Source organism: Porites lutea, chromosome 12 (genome assembly GCF_958299795.1).
Source record: "Porites lutea chromosome 12, jaPorLute2.1, whole genome shotgun sequence".
Lineage (NCBI taxonomy): Eukaryota > Metazoa > Cnidaria > Anthozoa > Scleractinia > Poritidae > Porites > Porites lutea.
The window spans coordinates 14,350,600-14,364,842 of record NC_133212.1 but is presented as its reverse complement, the minus strand read 5'-3'; the positions used below and the strand labels follow the sequence as shown (position 1 = coordinate 14,364,842).

The following is a 14,243-nucleotide window of genomic DNA, read 5'->3' as shown; positions in this document are numbered from 1 at the left end:
TAGCCGTTTTACCCTTGGAGAGGAGCGCTACGTCACAAGACCAGAACGGCCGGCTACAAAGGTGACTAGGAAAACATTATCTGGGTAAAACACCGGGTAAAGATACAATGGCTGCTTCGTTGTTTCAGTCGACTGGACGTCAAAAAATGTGTGCATCGTAGAATCGACCACATAAAGAAGATTTCCACATCTGATAAAAGGCGCCCTTCTTTTGATAGTTCGCTGTATCGTTATTGTGGATCCAACAAAGTCTTGGATTCTGGATCCACGCCGTGATTCTGGATTTCTTGAGCTGTATTCCAGATTCCAAAGCCAGGATTCCGGATTCCAGAAGCAAAGATTTCCTAGATTTCATATGCAAAAAATTCCCGGATCAGGATCCGGGCAAAAAGTCGCAAAAACTACATTTGATGATATCAATACCACTTCCCATCTCTTCTTCTGTTCGTAGTTGCACCGTGACCTTATCGTAAAAGCGACAAAATACGATTATTTGCAAGGTAAAGATCTCTAAATTTGATCGTAAAAACGACATTTGACGATAAAAGTACGACTTCAAAACTCTTCTTCCGCCCGTAGTTGCACCGTGCCTTTGTCGTAAAATGACAAAACACGATTTCTTTACGATTTTTTTATGGTAAAAATCTCTGAATGTGATCGTGAAAACGACATTTCACGATAAAAATACGAGTTCAACACTCTTCTTCTGCCCGTAGTTGTACCGTACCTTTATCGTAGAAGCGACACAATACGACTTTTTGAAAACTTACTTTACGACATGAATACGATTAATTTAAGTTAATTTACGATGTAAATACGATCACTTTACGACGCAAATAAGGTCCCAATACGACTTAAAATACGATCCTTTTACTACCAAAATACGATCTAGAGGTCAGTAGTGAGTGTTTAAAATACCCTCGTAAAAATCACCAGAATAGTAAAAATAGTATACACACATGAATTAGAATATCTTTTACATTGGTAAGAAATGGGTTTTGACACGAAAAATTGAAAACTATAGCAATATAATACCACGAACACACAACACAAATGCAGTATTTTCATGGAGCAGTTTCAGAATCGAAACCCCAAGTTAAAGTTTGCTTAATTTGCTTATCGTGTAGACTTTTGGCTGATGTCGTGCTCTTCAGTGCCATACACTTTTCTTTTGACTGCAACGAATAAGTATCTGCAAACAGAAAAGTTGAGATTTTAAGGCAAATGAACACAAAAACAACCTGACGTTTTAGAATTGAAACGAACGAGTATCGAAGCGTGATCGAAGGTGACCGATCCAACTTGTTCAGGTACGCGAAAAGGGGAGACAACACGGGTAAATCGAAACTCAAACTGAGAAAACATCACTTACCAAAGTTAGGAATACTTTTCGTTGAACCTGGCAGGAAAACGACTTTAAATTGAAGTAAAAAGAAGCGTCTTCTTGTAAAAACGCACGCTTTACAGTTCGTCTTCTTTGACTTGAAAGTGCTCGCGTGGAATCAGCCAATTTTCACACCTTTTGATTGGTTGAAAAGGCCCATGTGACGATAAAACGCTAAATACGCATGTGTTGAACTCACGGGCCTCCCTGGGAACTAGTGGAAACAAAATGGCTGACAAACACCGAGGACTGCAGCTAGCGTTTCGCAGTTTTGACCATGAATTTCTATTCAGGAGTCGTCCATAATCAAGACGAAGGATCGAAACTAATATAAAAGAAGAAAATGATGCATGGAGATATCATTTCAAGTGAAGAAACTCTAGGGAAAAGCTAGAAAGGAAAGTTAAGTCAGGAATGATGGATGTAGCGATCCAATGCTTTACAAAAATCTTCTCACTAAGAAACTATCTGCAAGCACAAAAAAAATTGTAGTAAATGATTTTTAAGTTTTTTAGTTTTAAACACTGCTTTTTACGTTGGAAGTATGCTTTTGGTAAGCGCTATTTAACCTGTACAATCAACATGCCTAGTATTTTAAAAGGTATGTTGAAATATCACATAGGAAACGCATAGACTACATATTCCTCATATGAGTGAAAATATAAGAAAAATTACGTTTATGTAAAAGCTATGTAACCTTTATCTCATGATAAAGCTAAATTAAAATGTCACATAGTGAAAACATAGGCTGCAAATATGTTTGATCACTTAGCATAGAATATGCATAGCACTATGTAAAAGCTACGAAACTTGTTGGAAATAAAATTGACGATCGAGATGCTATGTAAAAGCTATTTTGCTTTGTTGCATAGTAAATCCATAGGATGCAAATCGGAAGGAAAAGCAGAACTTTCTATTGCATAGTAAATACATAGCTATGTAAAGACTATGAAAAGATTTTGAATAGTATTTGCATAGGTATTAAAAAGCTATGTACTTTTCAAATAGCCTAAACATAGTTTCAACATATATTTTGCATACTTTGGACTATGTAGTGTGGTATGCTACATAGTTGATACATAGGCAGTAGTGAACATAACATAGCTGAAACATAGTCCAACATAGTAAACAAATAGCATGAGCATAGGTTTTGCATATGTCTGGTTCTACAAGGGTTGTATTTAATTTTCTTTTTCTTGGTGATTTATTAATCCGTTTGTGAACATTCATTATGTTGCCTATAAAACACAATATTATTTTCCTATTCAGTCATTTATACAAACATTTTCCTGTTGGTGCTGGATGTCTCCAGCACACTCATGCTCCACCAAAACTATCATAATACAGGCCTTTCCAAAAAAAAAAAACAGAACAAATCAAATCAAAACAAATTATTATCGGTCAGAAGGCAATTAGTATTCCTTAGGCAATTTGCTTTCTTTGGTTCCAAAAATGGCTCGTGTGTTGGGGGAACTTTATTTTGGGTTTTGTGTGTTGCTTAGAGGAATGCATTTCATGCTTCTATGGCATGCTTTGCAGCTTCCCCTGAGCTGTTGGCATAGTTTGTGCCTTGCTATCTTATTCCTTTGCCATCATCTTGTCTGATCCAGCGCATGCAGTGCCAGGGAGATAAGAAAGGCTTGATCTGCCAACACTATTGTCCTACCCCATGATAGTGGGGCAATAAGTGAGGCTGTGTGTATTTGTGCATGTAACCCAAAGTTGCTAATTGCCTGCCACAGGACTGTGTCCCCATTACTAAGCCATCTTGTTGTTTGTTTATTTGGACTGCGTGCCTTATTTTATTGCATTACTTTTCATGGGGATTTAACTTGGCAGGTGGTGACTTAAATGCTGCAATAGGTGCAAAACAATTTGTTTCCACTTCACAGGGGACTTATATTTCAAGAGTTGTCCTCTCCTTATTGCGTAGAACTAAAAGTTGATTTTACCCAATATTAATTTTAACTGCCTGATCAATTATACACTTCTTTCATAGGTTTCACACATATGAAACACAAACTATGCCAATTATCCAACATTATGAGAAACTAGGACTTGTGAAAAAGATCCAGGCAATTAAATCGCCAGAACAGGTAAGGTGTTACACTTGTAGCTTCGCAAGTATGGTTAATGGTGCATTTGAATTTATACTGTAAATAGACCTTTTTACCGATATGGCAGCCATATAATTGAAGTAAATGGATTTAACGAGTATTATGGGATGACCAGGGAGCATAAGCACGATCCGATATAATAGCATCAGTATTTACACGTGCTTTTACGGCCAATTTTTCTTTAGGTTTTCCTAGAAAAAGATTGTAATGGGAAAAAAGATCGTTGTGCCACGTTTTGATGTAATAATGATCGCCTTTTTGCCAAGAAATATATAATAATTTATTGAAGTTCTCTTTTTGCCTGAAAAGTTCGTGTAAATACTGAGCAAGTGCCCTCCTTAAATCTGATAAATTCAATATGGCTGCCATATCGGTAAAAAGGTCTGTTGTTTCTCTTAACTTTTTTATGGATTAAGGGGCATGGAAAAAGTTTGTACATTGTTTGTTTGTACACTGTAAGTGATTCCAGAGACTTTGTGAGTCATCTGAAAGTAGTTTAAATTAGACTGAAGACAGTTAACCTTGCTGGTTTCAAATGATCAATGACTCTGACATACAACAGTTGCCAGTGGTTTCATGTACTTATATGTAACTGTCACGTCCTAGGCACAATGTGCCAGACAAGAAACATTTGAAACCGGCAAGGTAGACTATTCTCAATGCATACACAATTGGCACATGACGTGGGAAATAAGAATTCCTTTAACCCATCCGCCCCTGGAAATTTTGCCGAAAAACACGTTTTGAAGCTAGTCAAGCAGTTTTCTGGTCACTGTCATGCTGTAAAGAGCTGAACTTTACCATAAAGCCATTTACAGGTCATACAATTCGTGGCCTTCTGATCCAGGTGCAAAATATTAGCTTGGGAAGTTCGGGCATGGGCAGAAAGCACAATTTCTTCCCCCTCTTTTTTCACTTTTGTTGCCTCATTTTTTTTTTCTTTTACCGAGTATTTAGTTTGCTTCATTTTGGTGAGAAAAAATTTTAGGAAAGCTTTTAGGATCTTAGGATTAGATGAAAGGAGAGATAGATGGGTAGTGGAACAAGATTTTCATGGATATATTTTCAGATCAATGTTACACAGTTGTTTGCTTTTTGCTCTGGTACCCTTGACTGAATTGTGCTTATTCTGATATGGTGGTTTCCTCCAGTAACTTAGTTCCCAGTGTCGGGACAATGGGTATGCAGTGCGTCGGAATATTATACTGTCTTGATCTCATTGAAATCCCTTCCTATTCCTTTTCCCTGTTTAAGGCAGAGAGGTCCAAAACTATATACCCTGTACAGCAGTAAATCCCAGTATGCCATAGTGAGTACCCCCTGCCACCCTCGAGTTCCACAGGGATTCTATGTCATTTTTTTCATACTTGGGAAGTTTCCCCGTGGAATCTCCTCTGAAACCAAGAGTTCAGTAGTGTACCACCTTTTGTCATTATTGACCACTACAAAATTTTGCATGAGCATTGTCTTCATTTTCTCTTGGGAGTTAAAATGGCCCCAAGAGAAACTGTACACAATGCTTATGCAAAATTTTGTGGTGACCAACAAAGAGCATTATGGTATGTTATGGTATTTTCTGTAGTGGTCAGTTACTGGCAAACTACTCATCTTCTGGTTCTGTTTATTTTATCAGGTATTTGAAGAAGTTCAAAATGCCCTCACAAGCCTTGGTGATTGAAAAGGCCGTCCCATTTAGCTGATGTCACAATTTACAATGTACTTTTCACTTTTTAGAAATTTTTTTTGAAATTTTATCTTCATAATTATTTAGCAATATACATGCACAGGGTTGCCCCAGATCATGCTTGTAAAAGCTTCTCAAGGTTAGAGAAACAGTTTGTTTCCCACGGAGACGTTATTTAGGGTGTCAGCCAATGTTATTTCGGGGTGGAGCGCTTTGTAACGAGCAAAGGGCGTGGCTGCTTCGTAGGAGACTTACTATTTTATTCCTTTAGGGAATTTGTTTTTCAAACAGGAAAAGTTGAATTTTTATGAAAAGGGTTGATTTATCGGGTTATTTAAATCACTAGGGAAAGCTTCTTACAATAATATTTACTTATATTCCAAGGTCGGCCATATTTACCGCTGGTGTTTGCCTGCGGTGTAGGCTCTTTATAGCTTTGCTATGTACACCAGCGATATAAAGGCGAGATAATCACGTTTACCGCAATAAGCAATGAGCTTATTTAGAAAAAAACGGAGATCAAAGCAGTCCCAAGTGAATCTTTTGCGAAACTAACATGGAACTTCATTGAACTAGTCATTTAGTCTGAAATGTCATCGTCTCTCTTTTCTTGCACGCTGGTTGTGGGCTTGAGTAAAGCGACGGTTAATATTTCAGACTACTGATTATTTTTGTTTAAAGCTGTATGAAAAATAAAAGACAAGTAAAGAGAAAACTTGTTCACGTGCAGCTGACAAATTGCCATTTGCCGTAGACGTGATTTTCTTGAAAAGTCATTTTTAAGTATACTTTACGATGAGAAATAAAGTTTTTCGAAACGGCTACCAGCCAATTACTTGAATGTGTATATTTCTTTCTTAGCGCACACGCTCGAACATTAAACGCAATTTTGAGATAATGATAAATTGCGTGTCAATAGGCGCGAACTTCCTTAAATTAACGGGTGGGCCGGAAGCTCTAAGAACGGCTCACAGGATTGGTCTAGAAAAAAATAGATAGCCCAAACCCAAACAAAACTAACAATGAATCCCAACTCTGAACGGGACGACAAGAACCTATCAAATTAGAGGTTCTAAAGAGGTTCTGGCCAACAGAAATTAACCCTTCTTTTTCCGCACGGGTTTCCCAGGCCTTCTTGGTCAAAGCATTTCTTTGGACACATTCGCCTTGTCCACGTGACCGGAAACGAATAGCCGTGCATGATATCTACGAAACCCATTCCCAATCCAAGTGATAACAATCAAACTGTTTGCTACTTCGTATTGGAAAGAGACTATAAGAAGCTCAGGACTTAACGATTTAGTGAAAACAGCGTTCTGATTCCGCTTATGACTCAGTCGTTTACGATCTAGTGAAGACTAGATTGTCGAAGTCGCAAGTAGAAGCGGAATAACTAAACCAATCACAAAGCGTGGGAATGTGCATTGTGATTGGTTTATCCTTCCCTTTTGCTTCCGACCCCGGCAATCTGGTTTTCACTAGATCGTGACCGCCGCCCGGTTAGCTCAATTAGATAAGTGCCTGTCTACCGTGCAGGAGGTCACGGGTTCAAATCCCGACCGGACCAACACTCAGGGTCTTATAACTAAGGAGAATGTGCTACCTTTGTTGTGACATCTAGGGTTCGTACAGAGTCTTGAATTCTAGAAAAAATCTTGAAATTTGCCCAGCAAATTTCCAGACCTGGAAAATGTCTGGAAAAATGGTAAAATGTCTTGAATTTCTTTTTTTCAAAGCTATGGTCTCTATTGATCACTTAGTTGATAACCTTGAGTCTGGGAAAAGGAAGTACAGTATTGTTTTGGTAAAAAGTCCTGGAAAAAGTCTTGAATATTGGATCCCAAAATCTGTACGAACACTGCACATCTACAAATGGTAAGATTTTCTAGGGGTGCGTTTTTTCGGGAGAACTCCAAAAACGGATTTGTCATCTCGTATGGATTCTTCATCAACAAAAAACGGAGGATCCGAAAAAGGATCATTTACCATGACAACGGCATGTCCTCATGCTCCTGTTGGTGAGAAAAATAAAGGGAAAAAAAAAACAAACTGATCCTCGTGACGAAGACGAGAAGGAAAAGCAACAAGCATAAACTACGCATGAATATACGAAATGCATATATTTCGGCTTGAAACACAAACGTTTCTCGCAGAGAAAACACCTTAGGATAAGAAAAACTTTAAAAAATTTAAACTGAAGCCGATGATTTTTTAATTACTTGGAAAACGTCTTTCCTCTTTTTGAGGCTTTTATATCTTCTTAATTGCTGATTCTCCTGTAACAAGAAAAAAAAAAAGTATAGTCGAACCTGGCTTGTGTGAAGCGTTGGCCGCTTTATACAGGTCTGAGCCTGTTGTACAGTTTTACCAAGCTAAAAAGTTGTTTAAAACTGTGCTGGTTTTCAGTGTCACGCGATTCAAAATAGATCAAAATAAAAATCAAAACAGTTCAATAGGGAAAGTCCAGAATCTGTTAAGTGAAAGGTAGCCTGCATGCAAGCGTTTCCTTGCGAGTTCGTCGAGAAAGTTGGGAAATAACTTTCGCGCAATAATAACTCGATTGGAAACGCTTGCTACGCAGGCTAAGTGAAAGGAGGTAAATATGCAAAGACCCTCGTCAAGATTCAGGTCAGAGCAATAGGGTTAAATTTTTATTTAAAATAGGGACTGAATTCCCCTCAAGCCCGGATTATATTAACTTCTCTCATTAAAACACCTTTTTTTTTCATTAAGTTGCAAAATAGCAAGTTGTAAAGTGGATATCTGTTTTACCAGTTCCAGAACTGGCTCCGAAAAAGAGCAATAGTAAGTATTTTTTCCCCACTGGAGCTGTAAAGAGTCTCATATACAACAGCAATGGGAAAAGCTGCTGATGAGAAATACTCAAAATAGGGTAAATCAGGAGTCCATAGGCTCCTGGGTAAATAATACATTTTTGAGCGATAGTGACTTGAGATAAGGCTCTATTTTCGTTTCGATCTTTAAATAACATGCCGAAGGGCAAGGCGAAACGAAAAGAGAGCCTGATACCGAGCCTGATACAAACCTTCTACGAAACGTCTGCCGCCCACTTTTTTGATTGATTGACATGTGCCGGAAAAGAGTGATAGCCTGGGACCCAAACTAAGCGCAAACTCATTTGCGCGAAAGCAAGGCTAATGCGTTCACTTCTTACCAAGAAGACAATCAAACATGAGAAAACTGCGGCTGAGTTGCAGGAAAAAAGGAAAATTTGATACGTTGAGAGGTTTTTGACGCCTCAAAACTTACTTACAGGCCTGGGAAATCATTGTTTCAAACAGCAAAAGGAAAATCAGCACGTCGTCACTAAGAAAAACAACGAGCTTAACCAGAGATTGACCAAATAGTGGTCAGTGCCGGAGTGAGTTCAATGAAAATGAGAAGATGGTTTCAAAGGTCTTTAACAAGGTAATACCCTAAAGCCATTTTAATGCTATTTCAGTGTTGGTTAAGACTTCTTTAAGCCATACCTACCACTGGAGTGTACGTACTTGTCGAAAGCCTACAAGTTAAAATGAAACCTTCTTTTTAGTTGACATGTTTTGTAACGGAGTGAATGCAAAATCTTGTGTATTTGAAAACAGACCCCCTGCATAAATTCCTTGCGCTGTAAGACGTTAAATCGGTTGAAACGAAGATGACTAAAATACAATAAGTTTATTTATACATAAGCTTCCACATTATTTATCAAAATATTCAGCACGCACGTTTCACTCCTCAAGAACAAACTTAGATCGAACACAGAATTTTATACAGACGATATACTGAGCAGTTTAAACTCCATTTTACACTAAACACAAGAGCAAAATAGAAAACTAAGAAAAAGGATAATTACAGGGAATAAAATATTGTCATTTTAACAAACTTTGCCCTTCTCAAGCTTAAAAAGTTTACTTCTTCTTTAAGCTTCGTCGCTTTTTTCCTTTCATCTGTTAAGTACGATCAGCTTTTCCCACAACTTTGTTGTTTGCAACAGATATCCCATTGGCTTACTGGTAAACTGGTTTAAGTTTTGAAATCTTACTATTTTTGAGATTTCTATCGTTTTCCAGCGACTCATGCGGCAAATTATCAATGTTTATTTTTGTTTTTGCAAAGAAGTTGACCAACACTAACCTCGCAATCGCACAGGTGGCCCAAGCGTAATATGACAGAGTTTGTATGGGAAAAATAGAGTTTGAAACTTAGATGAAATAAATGAAGTAAAAGCGATAAAAGTTCTCAATAAAGTGTAAATATTGTTACCTGGAGTCGTTGTCTTTGCTTTTACGAAGTTTCAGCGCGATTTGAGTACTTTTACATCATCTGACCTGACGGTGTAATAATAAGAGACAAGGTAGGACAGAATCGCTCGATCGATCTTCAAAGCTGCTCAGAATCAGCTCCAAATTTCACGCGAAAAAACAAACACACTTACATTTTACACCGCCGAATCCACAAAGTGGTACGGTAAGATCACCTTCCTGCAATCCGTTCCGGTAAACCTTGCGTTTGGATCGCATAACTCGATCGAAAAGATCAACTACAGTTCAAAAATCGGCGCCATTTATCCGTGACTAGTAAAAGTGTAACATTTCAACCGTTCTGTCGCTCGGCGGTGACTGGGCGCTAACGTCAAATAATAACTCCCCGGGAGAGGGTGACATTACTTCGTTAAGACAAATCTCTACGCACCCACTTCCGAGCAAGGTCGGCTTCTTTGTTTTTACTCGGCCAATGAACGAAGCAACAAAACAAAACAGAGAAGCCAACCTTACTGGGAGGTTGGCTCGGAGGTGGGTGCGTAGAGATTTGTCTTAACGAAGTAATGCCACCCTCTCCCGGTGAGTTATTATTTGACGTTAGCGCCCAGTCTCCGCCGAGCGACAAAACGGTTGAAATGTTACACTTTTACTAGCCACGGATAAATGGCGCCGATTTTTGAACTGTAGTTGATCTTTTCGATCGAGTTATGCGATCCAAACGCAAGGTTTACCGGAACGGATTGCAGGAAGGTGATCTTACCGTACCACTTTGTGGATTCGGCGGCGTAAAATGTAAGTGTGTTTGTTTTTTCGCGTGAAATTTGGAGCTGATTCTGAGCAGCTTTGAAGATCGATCGAGCGATTCTGTCCTACCTTGTCTCTTATTATTACACTGCCAGGTCAGATGATGTAAAAGTACTCAAATCGCGCTGAAACTTCGTAAAAGCAAAGACAACGACTCCAGGTAACAATATTTACACTTTATTGAGAACTTTTATCGCTTTACTTCATTTATTTCATCTAAGTTTCAAACTCTATTTTTCCCATACAAACTCTCTCATATTACGCTTGGGCAACCTGTGCAATCGCGCTCATCCCAGGGCCGTCGGGGAATACGAAACTTGCCATTATTATTATTATTATTATTATTATTATTATTATTATTATTATTATTATTATTATTATTATTATTATTATTATTATTATTATTATTATTATTTTTATTTACATCTAACTAGTTGTGTTTTTTGTACACAAATAACTCAGTCAGAAACCTCCCGGTCCGTGCGTAATTGCCTTTGTACGAGCTGCGTTTTCTTTGCGGTTGTTTTGGCCCCACGGCAAAGAAGCCATCTCTGAAGCTGTTTCACGGTCCATTCTTCTGTTTTTTCTCGAGTTAAAATTGCTCCAGGCACATCTTCAGTTCTTCCTTCAGCTTCACTAGTCAAGTGCATTTAATATTTAGTCCCGTAAGAACACTATTTGGAATTTACTATAAAAAATCGTCTAAGAAAATACATTTTTAAAAATAAATCCAGGGAAATATAAAATATTGGGTAAACGAAACGACAATACTTAAACTGCATGTTCAAGTGACCAATAAATTAAACAAAATGTAAAATAATATTACAAAACACACTTAGTAGTTCTGGTGTGTTGTTGTTTTATTGCAGGTCTGAAAAACTCGCTAAATTTAATAAATAGAGAATAATACATGGTCGCGCGGAGATATGGAATTTATCTTCGAGTGTTCACATCGATATCGAACGAGTGAGCGCAGCGAACGAGTGAGATATCGAATGTGAACACGAGAAGATAAATTCCATATCTCCAAGCGTCCATGTATTATTCTGTTTATTATATAAACATACTGATGACGGCGTTTTTGATGATTTTCCGAAGATTTCCGGCCACCTTCCGAAGATTTCCGAAGATTTTTCAAATTGTCCCGAAGACCAGACGAACGTTGCCGAACATTTTCCGAGAATTTCCGAAAATTTCCGAAGATGTCCGAAGATTGCCGAAGATTGCCGAGCACTTTCGAGGAAGTCCCGAAGATGTTTCTATGATACACCAACGAATTTAAGTACAATTTAAGAGACAAACCTGATGTCAGTGAAATTATCGATATCTTCACATGTAAAAATATCGTATTTTTACGTGTGTTCAGATACCACATTTCTCGGTGGTAGAAATCCTTGTAAAACACTGCAGTTTATATAATAAGCGAAATTAACAAACAGCAAACAGGCAACGAGCGAGGACAACAGTTTTTCTGGTTTGTTTATTTTCTTACGGCGTATCATTCGCGAAAGATTTTTGAGTTCTACAGCCGCGCAATTCAGCCAGGCAAGGAATAAGAGCTTTAAACTTCCGGTGACTCCAACAGCCAATCTGATCCTGTGACATTGTCCTAACAGCCAATCAGCGCTGCGGTCAAATCTGGCCGCAGCAAGCCCAAGCGTGACAGACTTTGGATCAGGCCCAATTTTAACGCGACCACGACCAAAGAGAGAAGAATGTATGAGAACAAGAGCTATTATCGCTCTTGTTGAGAACTACTAAAATTGGGCCTGATCTCAGGTTCAGTAGCGCGATATTAGTTACCTGTATTCCTGTGTACTTGAAATCGATATCTGCTGTAAAGTTATCAAAACCAGCAAAACTATCGGAATCACTCAATTAGCACCTGAATCTGCCTGTTTGGTCAGGTGCGATTTCAGAGTTGAAAGAAAGGCAGTTCACTTCATTGTTGCAAGCAAAGCCACAAGCAGTGTCTGTGGCCACATCTATTTCTTTTATCACATAACCATTCAACTTAATCGCCCTTGCAAAACTGACATTTTGATGGCGCTGAGACATGAGGATACTGAGCGGTGCGCTGTAGACCACATGCAGTTAAGGCCAAAACGAGTACAAGCCACGAGGACATTTTCTTACCTCAAGAAATAGCAACTGTTTCAAAACTAACACAAACTTCTTATGTGTCAGCTACTCAGTAATACCTGTGAGAGGGCTGCCTGTTGTAAGGTGAGGTGGACCAGTAAGGTACAAGATACCATTAACGATAAGTGAAGGAGAATGGCCGTTTCTTGCTCAGTCCTTCTTTCTAATTGGGTCCAAAATCCTATTAATTTTGCTAATTAGGCATGTTGGATACCTCAACAATATCTAAGGAAGAATAAAGTATGAAAGAAATCACAGGAACGTAGGCGTACTACCGCCAAGGAAAAATGCCGAGCGTTACTGTTCCTTATGTAACGTGTTCATTTTAGATGGGTCATTTTAAATGGTTGTTGTACGGTCCTCTCTTTGCAGAAACCACTTTAATGGCAGAACTAATATAGAGTTCAAGGTTAAGAACCATGTTAGATAAATTATATCGATTAACCTGCGGTGAAAAAGCACGTCATTTACCGTCCCTGCATTCAGCGGTCACTTTCACTTTATACTCCAATTTTTAAATGTCTTTCTTTACTGTTTGAATTGGCCTATCTGATTACAGGGTAATTAGGACAGTTGCAATGCTGTATCTCCAAATTAGGTTTGCATTAATCTCGCGTTCAGCTAGCGCGCGCGGAATTAGAATACTTCAAGAGTAGCGTTTGTGACGTAATTTGTTAGTTGAGATTCAGCTATTGGTATAAATGGGTGTACCGAGCTTTTGGTTAGCTTTTATAGCCATGCAAAACGCTGTAAGAAATATTTTGGGATATAAAGAGTGTGAGAGGTAGGCACCAATGCAACAAATATACAAACAAGAATGCTACAAAACCAAATTTTTTAAACCTCTGCCTCACTTACTGGCGTGGTGAATGGCGTGCTTCTTTTGCCACGCCACTCGGCTAAAAAAACGAGTTCAAATAACATATCGTTTGCAAGAGAAAATGGCAGCGACAAAAATACAAACAAACATGAAATAAAAAGAAACAAGAAAAGGCCTTAAACTGCAAAGTTAGAAACTAGAAAAATTTGAAAATTCGCAAGCGCGACTAATGCAGTATTATTTTTGCTTTGTAGCACAAATCAAGATAACAAGAAATTATGTGAAGCTGAAGATCAAAAGGCCCAAGTAAGAATAGTATTTGTAGTTGTTTTGAAACTTCTTCCCGTCAAAGCTCCTGCACTGACGATAAAAGAGACTAAACTGAGAACCTTCCGACTTGTGGTTTTTCACTTCATTTCATTTCACTGTTGACGACTATTTCGAGCTACCTACGAATATTTAAATACTTTTCCCCCACTGTCTAATTTATTCCACCGTCACTAACACAACTTTAATATAGCAACATGCTAAGTAAAAGAGACTGAATAATAATGATACTACTACTACTACTACTACTACTACTACTACTACTACTACTACTACTACTACTACTACTACTACTACTACTACTACTACTACTACTACTACTACTACTACTACTACTACTACTACTACTACTACTACTACTACTACTACTACTACTACTACTACTACTAATAATAATGATGATGATGATGATGATGATGCTTGCAAAAGGAAAAATCGGAAAAGATAAGGAAACACATCAAATAATAATAATAATAATAATAATAATAATAATAATAATAATAATAATAATAATAATAACAATAATAGTATGTAGATGATCCAGGGGATGCTAGGGCCATACTGAAGTAGAAAGAGAAAATTGACAAATATCAAGACCAAGCAATAGAATTGAGAAAACTGTGAAAACGAGAGTTGTGCCTATTGTTGTCGGGGCTCTTAGGACAATCCCAAAAGGATTATTTGGCCATCTTGAAAGCAT

General features: G+C 38.1%; 1 protein-coding gene and 1 long non-coding RNA gene across 2 annotated transcripts in view; both read left to right on the top strand.

The window, feature by feature from the left end:
- The window catches only part of LOC140953745 (UMP-CMP kinase-like), a 32,910-nt gene extending 27,376 nt beyond the window's left edge, over window positions 1–5,534 (top strand). The window contains exons 5-6 of the mRNA XM_073403140.1: window positions 3,384–3,480; window positions 5,135–5,534. Coding sequence (XP_073259241.1) covers window positions 3,384–3,480; window positions 5,135–5,179 — 142 coding nt within the window. The 3' untranslated portion in view covers window positions 5,180–5,534. The remainder of the gene's footprint in view (window positions 1–3,383; window positions 3,481–5,134) is intronic.
- Window positions 5,535–13,091: 7,557 nt separating this feature from the next.
- LOC140921997 (uncharacterized) overlaps window positions 13,092–14,243 on the top strand; it is a 1,610-nt gene continuing 458 nt past the window's right edge. The window contains exons 1-2 of the long non-coding RNA XR_012164051.1: window positions 13,092–13,180; window positions 13,471–13,522. This is a non-coding gene — a long non-coding RNA (uncharacterized lncRNA). The remainder of the gene's footprint in view (window positions 13,181–13,470; window positions 13,523–14,243) is intronic.